This window comes from Lissotriton helveticus, chromosome 6 (genome assembly GCF_964261635.1).
Source record: "Lissotriton helveticus chromosome 6, aLisHel1.1, whole genome shotgun sequence".
Classification (NCBI taxonomy): Eukaryota; Metazoa; Chordata; class Amphibia; order Caudata; family Salamandridae; genus Lissotriton; species Lissotriton helveticus.
Window position 1 is genome coordinate 1,841,608,537 of NC_136067.1, and position 21,930 is coordinate 1,841,630,466.

Genomic DNA, 21,930 nt, shown 5'->3' on the forward strand with positions numbered 1-21,930 from the left:
ACCATAAATTCCCTGCCAACTAAGAGGAAGAAGGGCAATTTGCGTGTAACGAGGGCACTCCAGCCTAATGGGAAAAAGGCTCTGCGTTGGATTCCTCTGGCTGCAAGGGTGGGCCTTCTGCTGACAATGGTCAAACACATGAGCATGTGGGGTGAGGGTGTGATGCAGACAAGCTCTACAGGTGGGGAGTGGGAGGGGTGGAATTTAAGTCACACAGTGACTTAAATTTAAGTCACCAAGTGCCCTTACAAGATTGACGGCTACAATGATAGCACTACAGAGCATCGATAAGACATTGAACGATCTGCTGGTTCATACACAAACTAAGCCATCTGGTCCGCCGTGGAGATGTGATCTCTTTCCTGCCTTTTAGAGCCTGATATCATGACCCAATCTGCCAAGGAGACGAGAAACTATGGGGGAGGCTTGATGCAGGCGAACACCGCTGTCGCAGGCACAGACCACTGCTGAAGAGCTTTCCCAATGCCACAAGGGCAATACCTCCCGGTCTTCTGTTCCCATTACTACCTCAGTGGACATGTTCAGAAGCTGTGAACTTCCTACTCTACAGCTTTCTCCAGAGCGTACTCTGTATGCTATAGTCTTGAACAAAGTACCCCCTTTATGCTCAGCCCAATCTGAAACAACTGACCAGCTAAAGAACTAGATGGTCCATTGGCTTAGCACCACCCTTAAATGTATTAGAGAGAACACATTTGCAAGTGAAATTATTGGAGTGCGAAAGGTACACTGGGTGGGAAAATCCCCTAAAATGGAAACAGGAGACTATTTTAAATTCATTTTCAGGACATGAAATTGGTTGGGTTCATTTCATACAAATTAGGTGGCTTGCAGGGACTATCTCTAAGGATATACCCGGTCCTGCTAGGCTTTTTCCACAAACCAGGATGTCATGATCTCGCTACTTACTCAATTCCTAACTCAGAAAACAATAGGATCTTCACTGTTGCTACTTTTACTCATTTTGCTGCTCTTGAAGAAGTCAATTGGCTGGTTGGTGGGTCGATTGCCACAGCTACTGGAGGATTATCTTTGACAAATGCTGGTACCAGGGACACGTCAACCACTAAAGATACTTACGTCACCCACACTCTTTGTTTCAACTCTAGTAATAAGATGTATGGAAATTCTTCCAATCACACAGTTACGGATGCTAGATCACAGGCTATAGGCATTCGTATCGAGCCAACTTCTATTTATTTCCCAACCGTTTCACCAGCTGACACTGTTCCTATCTGCACCATAATCTCAAGACTGAGCGAGCTTTAGAATAAGGCACATCTTCGAACGACCCAACTGCAATGGACTGTACTGTATGTGACATGTCCTTCCATTGTTGGAACATTGCGGGACTGAGTAGTAAACTGTCTGATAACAGCGTGACATCTATAATCTCTAAGCAACAGATTTTGTGTCTCCAGGAGACTTGGTTGTCATCTACTTTGCATGTATACAGATTGCATTCAATATTTACACCTGCAACCAAATAACTGTCTGGGTATCAAAGTCTTTTAACTCTTATAGGTGTTACTCTAGCAACCAAGATAATGAAGACATATGTGGACTCCCACCCCCCCCCCCTTTCAAATAATTTGTTTGACTTGGACAGATGATACTTATTAATTTTATCATAATAACTTTGTGCCTAGTAACACCCAAATTATTGGTCCCTTGTCACTGTTGCTGACAAAATGCTATCGGATATACAGGGGGGCTAAATTATATTATGGGGAGGGAATTTTAATTTACAGTTGTGCCCCAAGGCTTGTGGACTAGCGGATTCTTATAACTTCACACTTTGACAACAATTTATTTTGTGATAGTCTGAATAGGTTGTTAAAAATCCAAAACCCTATACTCAGCTGTGACCTAGCTGCTGAGGAAACTCAGAATCAGGTATCATTTACTAGTAGAGGAAAGGGTTTCCTGGTTAATATTATTGCATTATCCAAATTATGGGTGGGGAAGGTGTCCAGGTCTTAGGGACCCACCGGAGCGATCATAACCCACTTGTTCTAAGCTTCACCCTGGGGTTCTCTTCAGTCTTAACTAATAAGATGACTTGCCCAATCGAATACACAAGAAACAGGGGCATATGCTGTAAGTGGAGGAATAGAGAACCACAGGCTTTCCTAACTTCGCTTGTGGAGAACCAGATGGAGTACCCAGAGCATTAGCTCAGTGCCAAACCGAATCCGCGACGGGTATTGGGGGCCCGTGATGAAATTTGCAAAAGGGCTTTCGGCACAATTATAATCTTCATTTACGCAACAATATGCACCAAGATGTAACAGATGGTTTGACAAGACATGCACTAGGACACTTAGTACCCTCAAACAAGCCCTTAAAAGTCTCTAGAGGGTCCCAGCTGAATTTAGTAAGTGTAGGAACTTCTACAAAGAAACCGTCAAATCAAGGAAAGTAGAGGTCAGGGGGAAGGCTCAGAAACAGCTAGCAGCTGCCTGTGCATGAATGATGGGCCTAGATGGGACTATTCCAGAGTATCTTTGGGCTAAGCATTTTAAAAAACTGCAGGATTCTAATGAACAGGAATACGCCGAGAATAATCCCACAGGAGATGTGTTAAATCCAGAGACTGAAGAACTGATCATTTCCCTTGGGGACGTCAGCCCGGCTTTAAAAAGGTTGCCCTAGTAACAGAGCTACAGGACCGGACAGACGCCAGTTGATCTTTTTAAGGGTAACTTAGCACTATAGGTCCTAGTACTGGTGAATGTGCTTTATAGTGTGCTTCAGGTTGGTCCCCCTTAAATGCTGGTCTAGGGCTATTATAGTGCCAATATTTAAAAAGTGGGACAGGAGAGACCCCCAATGCCCTAGATCTTTCATTGACTCTACAGCCAAGGTGGATTGGGTAGTGTTGGTGAATCAGCTTGAAATATAGGCGAACGAGAAGTGCATTCTAACTGCACAGTGTGGCTTCAGACGGGGCTTAGGGATCATTGAGCAGTGCTTGAATTTGCATTAAATTATTAGTAAATATGTGGCTGCCAAAGAAGGATGCCTTTTTTTGGCAGCTTTTGATAATGTCTCTGGGAGGAAGTTATGGAACATGTTAACAGCCAAAGGTCCCAATCCAAAAATTGTTTATCTACTCTCTCATCTACGCAGATGACGCTGTGCTCATGCCAAGAACGTGGATGGGTCTTCAGAAGCTTTTAGAAGCATTTCTAGCTTTTGTATGAGATTTAGATCTCTCCACCAATAAAACAACAATTTTTGCTATGATCTGCGGCAGAGTCCAGAGCAGGATAACTCCATTCCATATTGGTGGTACTGCCTTTACTATGCATCTACGTTTTCCTACCTGGGGGTTCCATTAGATAGCTTGAGCACATGGAAGCACCTGAGGACGGTGAGGGTGGCTCAGTTTGAACAAGCTGTAGGCTGCTCCATGCCGTTAGATGCAGCTACTACTATTTATAAAGCTAGATCTATTGCGATTGCCACCTATGGCGCAGATGTGTGTGGATATACTGTTTACTCCTAACTTTAAATCAGTGAAAATATTTTTCTGCGTAGATTATCACTCCTATGTAGTGTTCCAACCATAACAGCTCATGAGGAATTGGGATTGCGGTATTTGGGAGATGCTATGAGGATAGCACCCATCCTGTTGTGGCTTTCTGTATGGTCTAGGTCTGAAGCGGGACTGACTAGAGAAATCGTATCTGACTTCATGAAACTTGCAGGAGCACATAACATCAAATGGCTATTATACATCAGAAATGAGCTGCAAGATATTAATATATTGGAACTATTTGAGAACTCATCCTGCATGATGGTAATCTCACCATCAAAACACGAGCTCCTAAGGATCATAGTGGCATTAAGACATGAGAATGAATCAAGGAAGAGGCTGGTGGTATCATAACTTCCTATCTTTTAATATTAAGGCTTTGTCTGGCTTAATTTTTGGTCTCTTATTCTTTGAATGTATACACTGAAAAATATTTAATACCATGTCCTTGCAACTCAACAGTACCTCAATCTCAATTGCATTTTGTGATATGTCTAAAACCCAACGACTTTGAATACTTAAAACCCTATTGCGGTATCTTCATGTAAGAAGATGTAAGGAAGCTAGGACTATTTGGAGTTGCTTCAAACAGGGGGAAGTATGTGTCATGGTATATAGATGTATTGCCTCTGCTGTAAAATTTTGGATTACCGGCAAATAGAGGTAACCAACTCGCCGGTTCCATTGTTTGTATAATTACTCTAATTGGATATTAATGAACTGTGCTAGCTAGTCTTTTAAATGTATGCACTTTGGATTTTACTTTAATGATATGTAGTTTGCCTACCTGATCTTGTTTATCAGAAGGACTTTGTAATTGTTTATATTTAAAAAAAATTAAACTGTCTCCGTATTAAATTGTGCTTTTATGGTTAGTTTCAAACTGAATAAAGTCCTTATCTGTCCATGTATGTCAATTTGTGACATGAAATCATTTTATATAGGGAGCATCATCATTGCCTATTAAACCATATATGAGGTTTTACACATATCCTGAATAGAGTTTCTTAAAGGTGATCTCAGATTTGATGCTCAATTAAAATGAGGACCAATAAAATTAGTTATTTACATATGCTCACAGAGTTGGGTCAAGTGGGAAGCCTGGGATTCAAACAGAAGTCTACACCTGACAGGCTCCAATACTTTAGGTTTCCAATACTCTGGCTGTTCAGCTGCTCGAATAAAATGATCTCTACCCCTTTGCTTTAAAGAACAATGCCTTGTGTTCAGTTATTTCTTGACCTAAATAAGAATCATATGTTCAATAAATAGAAGTATCACATATCAATTCATTCCCACTCAAAGTATGCATAAAAATACATTTCTTTCCTAATTAACAAAGCATAGGGGAAGGTAGGAAACTAATTTTTATGTTAATACCACTGCCTTATGCTAATACACAGTAAAGCGGGAAAGGACTAGAAACTCAATTACATGGAATGAGCTCAACAAAGAGGACTCAGACTTCCAGCAGGTACTCAGTAATATGCACACCAACGGCAGCTCAGCCCAAAGCCTCTTCAATTCTGTGAGATAAGCCGAAGTTATTCTATTTTTTTCCTTTTAAAATTGCAAACGTTAGAGAATCCTTAGTGTCTGACATGCTTAGTTAGTTTCTATTTTTGTTCAGCAGTCCCTTCCACCATACCAGGCTCAACCCTCGTTTGGCTGGCCTACCTCCACTATTTAAAGCCATCCACACAAGCATACGTATTCAGCGATATACAGGGCTCATTTCTCAGGGAGGTACTTAGTGATGAATTCATGTTTGCTGTCTGCTAGCAATGTAGAGGAAAAGCAAGCATATGTAACATACCTTAATCAAACAACAAGATTCAACTGTTCCTGCAGTGCAGATTTTCTTTAAATAGGTTTTCCAACTGAAATTCTAAAGTGTCTGGAACATAAAAAACTCATTGACCCTACAACAAAATGTATGTATATTTCATATTACAAGGCTGGCAAAGAAAACCATGCGATAGCTATACACATTATGACATTTAAGTTGTTTCGGAAATTGAACATTTTATACAGGCAGCAAATAACAGGGCACATCACCTCTAGAACGGGCACGATCTCCCTCTTGAACTTGATTCACTTCTTCAAATTCCCCAGCGGCCTGAGAATTGGATGCTTCAAGTGGAGAGGGCATCCTAGCGTCTTCCCTATTTGGTGAGGAAGACCTGCTGTTGCCTTTAAGATTTTCTTCATCTGTGATCTTTCTCCGCTTATATTGAGGCTCTTCGCCTTGAGAATCCATGTTGGAATGAGAGAGATGAAGCCAAGAGTTCTGGACTGTGTTAATAGGCCTAAAGTTCTGGAACGGAAATCTGCTCCCGACAGGTCCCAAAACGTTAGGTTTCCAATCCACTGGAAGAGGCCAACTGTTGACATGTGGAAATGGGGCCCAAAAGGGGTTTCCCACCCACCATGGATAAGCAAACAAGTTCCAATTCCAACAAGATGTCTGAGGGAACTCCAAGTGGGCTAACCAGTTCCTGCCCACACTTTGCAAATGACGAGGTAGCATGGAGTGACCTTCAATTAACAGAAAAAAAAAATCTGTGTCAAAGCATGCATTTAAAATCAGAGAAATTCAAGTAATTTGCCAATAGAGTTGTGTATTTTATGTACGTCAAACAACACGATTATTCAAAGTATACAATAAAAACACACCAATGATCTCTAAAATCATTAAATGATTCAATTTGTTTTTCACCAGAAGAAAAAAAAATACAATTTACATCAAAAAATTTTTAAGTACTCCTCTCAGCAAATGAGAGGTTTTTCAAAGTGGATTTTAATAGTCATTGCCCGATCACGGTAAACAAATTAAAAACGTATCCCTTAAAGGTTTAATTTCAATGTTGGCCAGCTGTTACTCCATGAATGTATTTGAAATAATCTCAGCAGGGCCCTTGACTGGAGTATTGTCTAATCACCAAAACCTCTCCAACATTTTGCCATCTCTGTATAAATGGCCTGTTCTAAAGATATAGTAAAGCTTGAGACGGTGAGGCAGTGGTAAAACTAAAGTGGTCTCCTCTTCTCTCCATTTAAGAGCAGTCCCTCAATTAAACAAAAGACCCGGAGTTCAATATCAGACAATATCTTTTACTGACATAACACACAGCAGCTCCTTTAAAGAACACAGAACTCCACAACCAGACCTCTACCTTCTTTTATTGCTGCTGCTCAAACAGATAAGTCACGTTATTCTATTTCTGCAGTTGTGCTTTAGGTTACGATTTGAATGTGTGGCTTTTTTTTAGCAACTTGGTTGTCATCTGACGAGTGTTGAGGGATAGAGGGTTTGGAATATATTTGCAAGGTATAAACAACATATTAATCATTTTGGTCAGGCCTGGTTTCACTGGTGATTTAGTTTGTGTTATCTGCTGTGACTACCATAATTTAACAGGCACTGACAAAGCAAATAGGTCTCGGCAATGCCAGAGCTATTGGCCTAATCAATGTGAATGGCTTTTAGGCATGTTGTCTAGCAGCACATCTGCTGTTCAGTATGGCTAAATGTCACTGAAAGCCTAGACTTACAGGATGTTGAGCCGGCAGCAAGTCTCTTCTCCCCCATGTTGAGTTTATTGTCTGGATCCTCCTAACACAAAAAGCTCTAAGAGGTGGCCTGCGCTGGCCGCATCATAGTACATTGTTCAGTTCCTTTCAGCCATGCTGAACAGCAGATGTGATGCTGGACAACATGGCTAAAAACAAATATTCATATTGACAAGGTCAATAGCTCAGGCACTGCCGAGATCTACTGGCTTTGTCAATGCTTGTACGGTGTGGACTGGACCTTGCTGAACAAATGTGGACGTGATAGTGAGAAACAGTTGATGACCTTTGAAGTTAAGTGAAGATGCCACGCTAACAGTCAGAGCTGCTGATAGGGGAATTGAGGAACCAGGTTTGAATCTCGGGTTGGCAGAACAGTTTATGATTCTGTGTAAATCAATTATGCTCCGCCCTGCTTACGATAATGAATGTATCATTGTGTATTGTAACTGGTGAGCACTTAAAGCACTCCAATGCCATCAGCAGGTGTTATCACTATGGAAAGATGGAGGACGGAACAAGTGCTCCAATACCATCGGATCATACAAAAAAAAGAAGCCAGTGCGGTTCATGTTTTAACAACTTTTTAAGAAATGCATTAGTTTATGTACACACGCAGGCATTTAAATGGTAGGTGTACAAGAGAGACTATGGTAAGACGGAGGATGGAACGAGCGCTCCAATACCATCGGATCATACCAAAATAAAATTAAAGCAGCAGCGACGAGGGACGTAGTGAAGGGACGGGTTAAGCAAGGAAGCAGGAGGGGATGTGCAGATGAGCAAGCAACAATGGGAGAGAGCACAAATGAAGGGGCAATACAAAAGAAAATCATCACAGCAGGATCAGGGACAAAAATGAATGTGTCATTGTGGAATGTAACTGGTGAGCTCTTAACCCCTTTCATGCTCATGACGAGCTCAGCTCGTCATGCAGTACACTGCTCGTGTGCTCATGACGAGCTGAGCTCGTCGTGAACAATGGGAAATCTGGAGTAACAGCGCTCAGGGGGAATTGCCTTAGCACTAATGTGGTTAAAGAGCTGCAATACCACTGGCTCCTGTGCACGCTATGGCAAGACTGAGGATGCAGCAAGAGCTCTAATACCATTGGATTGTGCAAAAAATATATATATAGAATAATAAATAAGTTCTGTTTGTGTTTTAACAGCTATATAAATATGTAAAGCGCCCCAATACCTTCAGGTGGTATTGGCGCTATATAAAACTGCACAGAAAAATCCAGAAAGAATCACCGTGTTGGGCTGGTTTACAGTAGTGAACATGAGAAAATACATCGCATTGGCAACCAAATTAAACGGACTACCTTTGTCATGGAGTCTGAGGGGCAGGCAGACCTTGATGGCATCAAGAATCCGCCTAGCTCCTTTGAAGAGAAGTCAAGTTATGCAATAATGGAGCAAAATAGCTTTGGGTGGTGTTAGCGCTACATAAAAATGAAGAAAAAGAATGTGAAAAACAGAGTCAGAGGAGGGGAGCTGTGCAACGGAGTTCATCGGGAGCAAGCAGCGACAGGCAGGAGATGGACGGACAACCAACAAGAAAATGCAGGCAACCACTGAGAGATTACATGATTTGCCAGTAATCACTAAATGTGGAACGGAGGGCGAGACTAGGGAGACAATGTGGCATCCTCTTTAAAGAGGATGTGGTGCAAGGGCCAGAGCTGCCGACTTTGGAGCTGAGAAACCGGGTTTATATTTTGGCGCCGGCTCAACATCCTTGATTCTGGACAAATCATTTAATTTCCCCATGCCTACAAAAATGAATTTGTCCTTGTGCAAAATAACTGGTACTAATGCAAAGTGCTCCAACACCTTTGGGTGGTGTTGGCACTGCATAAAACTGCACACAAAAAATCTGAAAAGCAGAGTCAGGGGAGGATGGGATTTGGAGGAAGAGGTGATCCGTGCAACGGGAGTTCAGCGTGGGCAAGCAGCGACGGGCGGAAGGTTGATGAGCAACCAACAGCAAATGTTGGCTGCCACGGAAAGATGAAGTGATTTGCCTAAGTTTACTGTGTCTTTGTGAAAAGTACCTGGTGTTAATGTAAAGCGCTCTAACGACTTCGGGTGGTGTTGGCGCTATATAAAACTGCACACAAAATAACTGAAAAGCAGAGTCGGAGACGGGGAGCTGTGCAACAGAGTTCAGTGGGACAAGCAGCGACGGGCGGAGAGGTTGATGAGCAACCAACAGCAAATGCGGGCTGCCACAGGGATATTAAGTGATTTGGCCGCAATTAGAAAAATGTGGAAGTGAGGGTGAGGTTAGGGAGAGGATGTGGCGTAAGGGCCACAACTTCCGACTATGGAGCTACGAAACCAGGTTTGAGTTTCGGCGTCTGCTTAACATCCTTGATTCTTGGCAAATCAATTCATCTCCCCGTGCGTACAAAAATTCATGTGTCCTTGTGTAAAGGAACTGGTGCTGTTGTAAAGCACTCCAATACCTTCGGGTGGTGTTGGCGCTATATAAAATAACACAAAAGAAACAGAAAGAATCACAGTGTTAGGCTGGTTTACAGTATTGAACATGGGGAAATACATTGCATCGGCAACCACATTAAATGGACACTGAAGGGCAGGCAGACCTTGATAACATCAAGACTCAGCCTGACTCCTTTGAAGAGAATTCAAGTTATGTAACAATAGTGCACAGAAACTTCACTGGTGAATGTGGAAAAAGTAAGAAAGTGTCCCGATGGGAGAAATTTGAAGAAATAGAGTCCCACCCTATGAAATGAGAAGCAACAAGGTGTGACATGAACAGTTCAATCATTTCGCAGGGGAGAAACGTGGCTATGCCATTACAGCAGAAGACACAGGTACTTTAGAATCTCCAGCATGCCCAGTCATAACACATAAATGATTCACTTGAGGTCTGATTTTCCAGCTATAAACACCATTGCTGAACGACCACATGGTGTAAACACACACACACACAAACAAAAACGAACAAAGAAACACACACACTTGTGCCATGTAATAGCAGCCGTGCACACATGCTTCAATCAGCACATCAGCCATACCCTAACGGGACATTAAAAGGAAGAACGAAATAGATCACAATGGGGGTTTAAAGCAGTGACGGACCAGTGATGATATGTGAATAGGTCAAGCAGAGATGGGAGGAAGGAAGTGGGGGAAACAGAAAGCAGCAATGTAGGGAAAAGCAGTGATGTGGGGAGGCAAAAGAGGCGATCTGTGGACAGGGCAAGCACCGGGAGGTGCAAGGGAACAATCAGCAACAGAAGGGAGTAGGTGGGGGAAACAAAAAGCAGCAACGGTAGGAAAAGCACTGACGGGGGAGGGGGTGATACGTGGACGGGGCATGAAGGCCGGTTGAAGGAGACAAAGCTGGTAAAAGCACTAGCACTATACAGAATGCAGAATGCAGAAAAAAAAGAAAAAAGTAAGTCCTAAAATGGTTGTAAAAACGGGTGCAGTCGATGTTTACAAGTACTTGGTCCATGCTCTGGGGGAGATCTCAACACGTGAAGAGGCTTGACCATGCATGCCAGAGACAAAGAATATGAGACAGACGAGGCAGCGAATAAATGAGACGCTTGTGGGCGAACTGAAGCCAACAGATTAAACACGTCTCTTCGAGACATCGCATGAGCGGTCTAGCCGAGACTTAAAAATTAAATTTGTTGTCATTCTTATTTTGTGGCATTTTGTTTTACATGCGCCTCTTAAGGAGGATATTAGCGAGCATGGAGCAGCTTACCATTGTATTAAAGAAAGAGAGGTAGCCCTTAATTAATCAAGGGAATTGAGGTTCAACCACCTGAGAAAGCACTATCCCCTTGATATTACTCAACAGTTCAACATGTTAAAAACAATCCATATATAACCAAATCTAGGGAATTGGTATTTTTTTTATTCCAAGGATAAATTTATACAACAGTATTATAAAAAACACGAAATAATGTACATCCTATAATAAAACAATTTATGTGAAATACACAAAAATCACCAATTAAAATAAAGTTGATACATACACAATTATGACCCGCATAATCTGAAAACAGACAGAAACATGTAAGACATTAAAATTGTTCAATACAAATTGTACATTCTATTTCCTATGGTATCACTCTGTCATATACATAGATATAATCTGTATTTCAACAAAAGTGTTGGAATCCTGAATTGTACTTGGAAGTGCGTTGTATCGCAGAAATCCATGAGAGTCGCTACGAGAGGGAAGTACGAAGTAACCTACGGAGAGTTGTCAAGCACAGGACCCCACTCTAGTTTTAAATTATTGGTGGCACAACTAACGAACTGACGCCTTTGAGATCCTTATGCATACAAATCCGTACATCAGAATATAACAGAAGGGACATAATTCGTTTTTATTGAAACCTGAAGTACTAAATACTGGTGATTCCACTATAAGTCTGCCCATGAAGCATCCCATCCGTGATTAGGAACCAGTCTGACGGCCATATTCATATGCAAACTACAGCCGGCAGTCTATCTGAAGAACTACCCTTATCCTAGTAGGAGTTAACTTGTGGCAAGGAGAGAATTTATTTTTGACCCCTCTCACATGACATAAATAATATACAAAGTATTGATAAGATGGTGTAAATTGATGAAATCCATCGAAACGCGCCGACGCACTTTCCAAGTACAATTCAGGATTCCAACACTTTTGTTGAAATACAGATTATATCTATGTATATGACAGAGTGATACCATAGAAAATAGAATGTAAAATTTGTATTGAACAATTTTCATGTCTTACATGTCTGTCTGTTTTCAGATTATGCGGGTCATAATTGTGTATGTATTAACTTTATTTTAATTAGTGATTTTTGTGCATTTCACATAAATTGTTTTATTATAGGATGCACATTATTGCATGTTTTTATAATACTGTTGTATAAATTTATACTTGGAATAAAAAAATACCAATTTCCTAGATTTGATTATATATGGATTGTTTTTAACATGTTGAACTGTGGAGTAATATCAAGGGGATAGTGCTTTCTCAGGCAGCTTACCATTGACAATATTATTTGGAGAGTCGGTTTGTCCAAACAACTGCTGCTCCACTCACTGATTGACAAAGGCTTTTGCCAGCGAACAGTTAGTGGACTTTGTGGCTGTTTCTTTGGAGACACACAATGCTTTTGACTTGATTGGTCTTGTCGTAGACATATTTTTACTTCAAGTAGCAGTCACTTCAAGTGTGGGAAATCATTTTCATGCGCGCATGGAGGTGCATATTTAATTTTTGGTCACTTGCCTTACTGTAGGTGTTTTCCCCTATGTCAAACAGCAGCCATTTTAAGAAGTTTGGAGGCTTAGGCTTTATTGTTGACAACTGCATTTTGACAGTTTGGACTTTTGGGTTAGACGCTTTCCAGTCAGAACGCGATCTTCATCTCTCACATAATGAATTAAATACAGTTGAGTATTTAGTGCTTTGAGAAAATAAGCTATGGAGGCAGAAGCTGGTAGGTCACAATAGGTAGATTTAGAAGTGAGATTTAATAAAGCGATCAAGTAGAATTCTTCAGGGATGATCAAATAAATAAGAGTACTAATGCTGAAGAGAGCTTTTGGTCTGCAGCTGAAGCAGACAGATGGGAAACAGGGATTGGCAAAGCCAATAGGGCTTGCGTATGTGAGATCTATTTTTGTCTTTAACTATGTCGTACAGCAGCGCGACTACTGTGCAGCATGGCTGAAAGATATGATGCAGGAAACACGGTCGGTGTCGCATGATTCTTCTAATATTTTCAACCATACTGCACAGCCACTGCCCTGCTGTACAAGATGCCTAAACAAAAAAAACACTGACAAAGCCAAATAGCTCTTGCATGTACAAGAGTTATTTGGCTTTGTCAATGTGTTTTCAATGGCAGGACAGGGGGGCAAACAGCCACGCAACAGGATGCAGCAGAATAAGTAATAGAAAAAAAGTGCTACGACACGGTTAGCACTTGCACCATTGTAGCACTTTTCTGCTATGGTCGGCCAACAAGTACAGCAGATGAAAGGCAGGAGGGAGCAAGCAACATGACAGACGGCGGTAGAGGGAAGGCAATATCAAGTAAAGCGGGAGGAGGGCAGAAGTGATGGGAATAGCATCACAACACAGGAGGGGAGTGGAACAAGGTACCAGTACTTGGGCTAAGCTCCAGGTGAGGGACAAACACATGAGGAGGGGGTGAAGCTGGCATGCACAGACCAAAGAGAAACAAGGAAAAGAGTGACAATGATACCGATCAATGGTAGGCAATGGGGGAGGGCTCTAGGCCCACTGTAAGCTAATACAATGTCTTGCAATCAACAGCACATGTGCTATCTCAGGCAAGACCAGATATGTTACCAGTAGGCTGGTAATAGAATATTGCAAGAGGTCTGAAACTCATCCTTAAAGATCATCTTGGTGAGGCCAAAGAGGGATGTTGGTACCATGGAGACACTCGCTGCTGTACATGGTAATTGTGACTATTTTTATATATTCTGTAAAACATAGCTGGTTTAACCTTGTTAAACTGTTCTCCATATAGGTTTTGAGAATTAAAGCTATTTCAATGTTTGATATTGTTTAAAATTAAACAAATTTCTATTTGATATATATTTCTCCTTTCAATGTGTATACAAGCCTAGGACTATCTGTTTTAGTTGCTTCTACTCATTGCATAGTACTTGATAGGATTCTTACTTACTTACATAATAAATATATTATTGCATTATATTACTTTACCTCAAAATGTGCATTCACGAGAATCCCAATGTGACGGTGAACAGGCCAACAGTTCAAGGTTTTCTGAAGAGGTCTGCATATGTAACCAGCTGCATGTAATTTGAAAGTCACAAGTTCCAGTGTCATGGAGATCTCTGCGGGGCAGTGCACCTGCTGCAGAGACCTTTGTACAGCGTGAGCCACAGGTTCATATCTCAGTAAGTTCTCTTAGTGGCATAATACAACCGCTGCTGCAACATGTACGCAACCTGCAGGTTGCATGTTCTAATCTCACTGAGGCAGCTCAATAGGATATAGAGTAAATTGCATTTATCTTTATATAACAAGCAAATCACAGATTCTAATAGCTCTATGTCATTTCAGTGGGTTAATGCCCCATCTGCAGAAATCGGAGTATAACTATGTCATACAGAGGTATGAATCCCAGGATGTATGTGCCTGACTTATCTTTCTCGAGATTGATAAAATACGTTTTAGAATGTATTCTGATGAAGGCTAACAGGTCAGAGGAGGGGTCTGGGGTTCGTGCATCCCTTACCCAGAAATTAAGTAAGCATTTGTGTTGCTATAAAGCCAAGGGGATGGCTGGGGTACTGATGGGATCTGCCAATTTAGCAGCTCACTCTTGCAAGAGAAAAGGATTTAGATGGAATGTAACCCCTTAACTGTTCATATTCCAGAGAGACAGCTCCTGCCAGCAAACAATTTTCCCAGTTCCCTGGGGAGAAAAGGTGCTCAGCTCTGCCAAGCTTCCCAGGCCCATGTGTGATGTGCAGCACCAAAACACATTTTTTAACCATTAGAATTTATTTCATTATGAAAATAGGACTACAAGTCCCAAAATTGAGAGGAAAAAAATGTGGACTGGGCCAATATATTATGCAGGCCCTGGGAAACGTTGCAGCTATGGATGCTTCCAGTCCAAACACTGCCCCTATGGCCAGTGACCGATCACTAAAGGACTGATGTTGGGGCAATAAATCAACCCCCATTTTTTGATTACCACACCAACTGAGCGGTCACCTTCTACACTTTCACAATGCCTTTGAAGAATTAACGATCTAGGATCTAAAGAAGGGAGACAAAGGTTAGTACATGCTGCCAGGTGACGAGGCGGAATAAACCTGGCAGAAAATAACAGAAAGATGTTAACTGGGTAAACCAGATTTTACATACATTTTGGTCGAGTTCTCGTGGATACTTGAGCTGGAGCACAGGGTGGCGCAGAATCGAAGAAACTTCCTTTAATTAAGTCATAATATGGACTATACCCTGGAATCACAGAGCAATGATAGGCTCAGGCCTCACAGCAGCCACTCCTCGGGTCATAAACAAAACAAATTACAGGAATGCACTCCCTGAACACCACTGGGGATGATGTCTGCTTTCATCTAATCAACAAGTGAGGGCCCCGAATACCACCGGAGAAGATGAATACTCTTATGAGACACAGGAGTCAGCGGTGAGAAGAGGAATCACCTCCAGCCCTAGGATCCTCCGATGGAGAAGAGGCACGTCCCCATTAACCTTGGGGCCACAGGCCTGCTCCCTGGAGAACCAGACTGCAGTCATGCTTGTGCGCGTATAGTAATGCACACCCAGATTATGCGCTCACACTGTCTTTAACATAATAGCCAGGAGTAAACACACTTGGCATCCATAACCAACCCGGACCCATTGCAGCCATGATCACTACTATCAGCGCGGCAACCTTCCTGCTGACACGCAAAGGTTCTGCTAGTACTTAAGACAGCGCGAACACAACACAGTAACAGCTATATGCGGTTTTCAATAAATACAATACACTCAGGCTCCACACGCTGTGCCAGATTGTCATTTCTCAGGCACTGTATGGCATTCGCCTGCAGCGTCCACATTGTCCATTCCAAAGCATGAAACCATGTGTGCCTCCCTGCTCACTGGGAGCACGGGGTGCAGGGAATAAGGGACATTGTTCTACCGCAGGCACAGGAACACACCATCTGGTAATGAAATGTCTGCACCAGCAGCTCGCTCAAAACCTGTACCTACCTCGCAGGGCGGCTGCTTTAGGGGTGGAAAGCATGAGGCGTGAGCAAAGCTGGCACACATAAATAAGAAGGCAGGCAGAGTACACAGATGTGAAAGAGAGCAATAAAGGTGGGGCGGAGAGGTATATACGCACACATGAATGAAAGGAATAGGGGTGGCAAGACAGCAATGTGGAGAGCAGCGGTGCAAAGTAGCACAGTGTAAGAGAGTTAGCGCTGGGTGGGGATGGGGAGGGAAGAATAAAAGATAGCTGGAAGTATGCACTAATGAAATGCTTCATGAAAAGAGAAAAAAATAGTTAAAGGAAGCACACATGGAAGAATACAAAAGAGCTGTAAACTGGCTATGCTCCACGGGATGGACAAATTCAAGCTAGACAGGCTAATACAAATGAATCTAGCCAATAGAATGGAAGGAAATGTAAATGACAAAATGCAAAGCCAAAAGTAAGCAATGGGCGAAATGTATTCCTGGGCCAGCTTTAGCATGTCCCAATAAAGTCTTTCGCAACCAGACAGCTGTGTTATCTGGCAGACTCCAACCTAACAAGCACTGGCGTTGCCAGTAGGTCTCGTAGAATGCAGTGCATCCTTCTTGCTGTAGTAGGGCGATTGGGTGGCTGTTGGTAATTAGAGAGTGGCCGGAGGGCAGCCGGATGGGGGCAGGAGAGCTGAGATAGCGTGTTAGGGGAGGAGAAGCCGCAGAGCGCACGCTGGGCGAAGCCCTTTGATGTGCTGTGCGGCCGTGAATGCGCGTGCTTGTTTGCTCACGTGACTTAAAGAAAACCGCACGAACGAAACCCTTGGTTTCACGATTGTTTTCAGCACTTGAATTCTCGCTCCCTCAATGCGCTTGCGCGCATTGATAGGTCACGAGACATAAAAAGGGGCTAAAGTTACCCGTAAAATAAATCACACTGAGTATGGTCTTTGTCGGGTTAAGAAAATGAAATTTGCACGGGCAGAACAAGAATACTGTGACCTCACAGACATTGATAGTGCAGAGGGCACACAAGACGTGCAAGAAAAAGGCCCAGAAATAAACAAAAGGACAAGATGTTAGATGGCGGGAGGCCTATGTTTATAATAAATAACTGGATGTCAAGGAATTAAGGCAATCGGCTCAACCTGCGGGTGCTTTTTAGGGAAGGCAAACAAGGTCTTGTCCATTGAACACTGTAAGAGTATTCTATTAAAAATATACACTAAGCTGATAAATGACGCTAGAAAGAGGGCCTGGCAACAAAGGGTATTCTTTTTGGTGATTCTTGTATAAAGGCTGGGTCTAGGTTTGGGGCAGGGCTTTTGTTCTCTACAAGAAACTAAGCTAAATATTAAAAGGTCTTAAACGTCAGTAATTTTGGAATGGCTGGTAGAACAAGGGGTCAGTTCCCCAGCCATGGACAAGGCACCACGAGAAGCTCATTTTCAAGTTTATACAGACCCTATCAGGGACAACAAGTATACCAATGTGGGAGTATATTCTCTGAAAGGCAGTGGGCATGGAGTAGAGGCACCAGTGGAGAGAGGTTCCACAAATATTTGTAGACCCCTGTGCTTTCCCCCTAAAGTTGGGTGGCAGACTAGTCCAATTGCTCAATTTTATTGGAACTGGGTTCAACTAACAAAAGATCCTTGGGTACTAGAAACAGTTCATGGATTTCAAATATAGTTTGTGGCAGAACCAGTTCAAGTATAATTACAAAAGAGGTTAAGTTTCAATACAGAACAACCAAATCTAAAGGAGGGAGAGGTCAAGGAGCTAATTACAAGGGAGCTATTGTATAGGTCAGAGTTGGGAGGGGAGGCGGGGCAGTCAAGAGGTTTCATGAGCAATATTTTTCTGGTGGAAAAGAACGACAAAGCCATGTGTCTTAGAAACTGAAGAGACTTAAACAATTGGGTAGTATACCATCATTTCAAGATGGAAAACATGCATTTGTTGAAAGATCTTGCAGAAAGGCTCATCTAACTATTCCAATTTGGGAACATTATTAAAGATTTTTAGCTTTTATTGGGATGAGAAATTGTAGAAATGCGTTTGCCTTCCCTTCAGCATTTCTTCTGAACACTGGTGCTTCAAAAAGATTCTTCATCCAGTAGTAGCTTCTCTCAGAAAGAGAAGAAGGTTGATAATTAACATGGACGATATACTGACTATGGATCAGGAGATGGCAGTGAAATTATTGGGGAGTCTGGGTTTTGTAGTGAACAGGAAAAAGTAAAGTATGATTCCACTTCAAGAGACTCTGCTCTTAGGGTTTTGTGGTGGTCATGGCGGACAACATTTTTAAACTTCCAAGGGACAAACTGAAGAGAATACCGGAGGGTTACTGAAAACGAGGGAATGCAATTAAAAACATTTTTAAAGAATGTTGGCACTTATTGGGGGTTTATAGTCTTCAACTATTCAAGCAATATTTAGAGGCTTCCTACATTATTTTGCTTTACAAAGACTGAAAGCAGGGTTTAAGAAATGGTTTGAAATACTCTCAGGATATTTCACTGACTTTATATTAATCACCACGATAATTCCTCTCTTGCATCTCTAGAGGCTTGGTATAGGCATGCAATTTTTAGAGCAAATGGAGATTTTATAATGCATCAGACATAAAAATTGGATGGTTGAAGTGCAAGATGTTGCTTTATGAAAACAGTGGGGCATTGGACAGAACAGGTAAGCAGGCTGCATATTAATTGTTTTGAGCTGTTCGCATTATCTTGTGCCATAAAATGTTTCACAGACATGACAGCCAAGTGCTGTGTTATTGAGGATGGACAATGCCCCAGTAGTGAGATGTGAACAATTCGGGACGGGGGAGGGATGGGGAGACAGGGCTCCAGAATCGAATGTCTTGCATACTTGGTCATGGTATTTTGGGAGTATTGTCTTAAGATGGATGTATACATAGAAGTGGAACAAATGTGTGTTGTAGCTTGGATTTCAAGGAACTTGGTTGACACAAGCGACTGGAGATTACAGAGGGAAGTGTTTCCGGAGCTAGAAAGGATGTGTGGTCCATTTAAAGTGGATCTTTTCGCAAGCAGGTAGAAAACACGTGCAAGGACGTTTTTCCAGTCTGCGCCCAGACCTAGATTCGTCATGGGTGGGCGCTTCCCTTCAGGATTGGAGGGGGAACCCCATCCATATGCATTCCCACCCTTTGCAATGATTGCTAGAGTGGCTCTGATGGTACACACATGGAAATAAACACTTATAATAGAGACTCCTCTTTGGAGATAACAAGCATGGTGTCCAATTAAGCTAGACAGGACTGCGGATCTTCCAGGGTTACTCCCAGTGTTTAAGGAGATTCTAGGAGAGGTACATGATCTTGTCAGTTTGGGGCACTCAAGCCTAATGGCAAGGACATTTTCAGGAAATTAGTGAGAAAACTAGGGAAGCTTTGTGATTTATTGAAGAGTCCTGGGCTCCAGGAATAAGGAAAGATTATACAAGGCTCGAAAAATCCACTTGCAACGTCGAGCAAGATTTAATCAGAACCAGCTATTTTTAGGGACTACGAGTCTGTTCTGGTGAGCTGACAACAGGTGTTCTGCTTGCTCACAAATTGAAAGAGCAATAAAGATGCCTTTAAATCTTGTTATCTTGTCACATTTGCTGGTTTTTATGGAGAGGTCAAAAGTCAGTTAGTCTTCTTACATTTATTTTTCTTTCTGGGACTGAAGTTAGAGGATTCTGTAAAGTGAACAATTAAAAAGAACTTTGAATAGGAATGCAAGAACATTCCATTCTCCATATAACCAATTGTCTGGTAGCCATCTTGCTTCTTTGCTGCTCACTGCTAAGATAAGTACATGTATTCAGTTCCTTCATTGGAGAGACCTTTTTGGGAACAGATTGATATGATTTGAATGTACGGTTTGTTAAGTTCGACATTTGAGGTGGAGGAGCTTCGCGCGCATCCGAGATGGCCGCGTGAGCACAGGGCTCCCGAGACCCTCGCCGCCTCCTGCATCTATCCTGAATAATATCCTGATTCCGAAGATGGGTTACTGAAGGCGCAGCCCAGCTGATGTACTAGCTGCTTTCAGGAATTGATTTGGACTTCAGGTTCCTAAGCTACACCATCCTGCACTTTTGAGGCCTACCCCCGTGGAGCTACCTGGGTCTTGAGTCGCGGCTGTACCCGGGCCGTAATTCAACAACACCGGCTGAAGGGGTCCAGATCACGGCCCGAATTAACTTTCGGTTTCGTTTTTGCTGCCCGGCGTTCCTCCTCACCGAGACAGACACTGGGCGCAGCTGGCTCCCGTGCTCATTACCTGGGCCTGGGGCCGGCGAGTGCTTGGCTGTGGAATTACTTTGGCTTTTATCTGCCTTTGGTTATCCCGTGGGTGAACTCTGAGTAGCCATTTGGACCAGATCTGAAGCGCCCCTCTGAGGCACCCCGCCCGCCATGACAGGCAGGCCCGAGGGTGACAAACGGAAAGTCAAGACCACCTTCCGAGGAGGTGCAACCCAAACGAATGTTATGGACCGTTACACTCATCCTAAAGGATCCCCCGGTGGCACACCGAAGGTCCGGGAGGAGGCGACTGATGACCCTACTGTGTCGGCGGATCTAACGTTACAAGACGTCATGAGCGCCATTGCTGGCATCAAGACATCTATTGGCCAGCAATACGAGGCCCTGGCCCTGAAGCTAGACACGGTGGCCATCGACGTTAATCTTATCACAACAGGTTTGGCGAAGACAAATGAAAAGGTCAAATCTCTAGATTTGAAGACCTCCAGCCTCACGACGGACATGTCCGACATGCAAACGGAGGTGCGCAACTTGAGATCCGCCAATGATTCCTTTGCTAGTCGACTGGAGGATTTTGACAATGGACAGCTGTGGCTTGCTGACTTCTGTGATCGTCTGCCTTTAAGTGCATCCCCGGAGGCGGCGGGGAATGAGGGACCCTTTCCTCCTCTGGGTTTCTTTGTGTAGATTCGTTTTTTGCTAGGGCGACAGGCACACTGCAAGTTGGGGTGGCTTTTGAGGGGTACGCAGGGGGGCAGGGTGGGGGGAGTTGCGCTGCGGTATTGTTGGGGGGAGGGGGGTAAGTATGTTGGGAGTGTTTCATTTTCTTACTTCTTCAAGGCAACAAACTGTTACGACTTTGGACTTTGGTGTGAAGCTCGTTATGAGGTGGGAGATAATCGTGGGTTCGGATGGGGGTAGGGGGTTGAAACTGCTGTGCTGGAATGTGAATGGGTTGGGAGACCGGATAAAGAGGGGGGTGGTCTTGCAGATGTTACGACGCCTTTCCCCTGATGTTGTGCTACTGCAAGAGACTCATTTCATTGGAAATGCTTGCTACGCTCTGAACAGGCGGGGATATTGTCTCGCTGCTCACTCTGGGTTCACCTCTAGTTCTAGAGGGGTGGGTATCTTGGTCAGGACTTCTCTTCCCCTGGAAATCGATGACATAGTTCTGGACGCTAGGAGGCGATATGTTGCACTCACAGGCAGGTGGGAGGGGAAAACTATCTCACTGATATCGGTGTACGTCCCACCTGGCTTACAAACCACTACATTTGCAGACTTGGGACAAGTTGTTTTGGGTCTCCCAGATGGTGTCCTGATACTTGGTGGTGATTTTAATTCAGTTGTCTCCGGGAGGGAGGATCGCTATCCCCCCAGAGACCTCAACAGTGCACAATCTTGGTTGGGTGAATTTTTAGAAGCGTTGGGTCTCGTGGATTGTTGGAGGTTGATGCATTACACTTTCCACTCAGGCGCACATGGTAGTCTTTCTAGATTGGATTATATCCTGATATTGGCTGCCCAGTCTTCGTCAATTGGGGAGATTAGACATCTAGCTCGAGGTATATCGGACCACTCCCCTCTATGGTTTCAGATAAATATGAATATAGGCGCTGAAGGGAGAGTGGCCCCGATTAATCTGTGGTATCTTCACAACCCCAAAACCCGTACTGAACTGATTAAGTCATTGGATCTGTACTTCGCAGAAAATGTGGGGTCTGTGTCTTCGCCGGTC

General features: G+C 43.1%; 1 protein-coding gene across 7 annotated transcripts in view; it reads right to left on the reverse strand.

Moving 5' to 3' along the window:
* The window catches only part of ANGEL2 (angel homolog 2), a 427,641-nt gene that overhangs the window by 295,709 nt on the left and 110,002 nt on the right, over window positions 1–21,930 (reverse strand). For all 7 annotated transcript variants that reach the window (XM_078649760.1, XM_078649759.1, XM_078649764.1 and 4 more), the window contains one exon: window positions 5,621–6,100. In XM_078649760.1, the coding sequence (XP_078505886.1) occupies window positions 5,621–6,100 (480 nt within the window). The remainder of the gene's footprint in view (window positions 1–5,620; window positions 6,101–21,930) is intronic.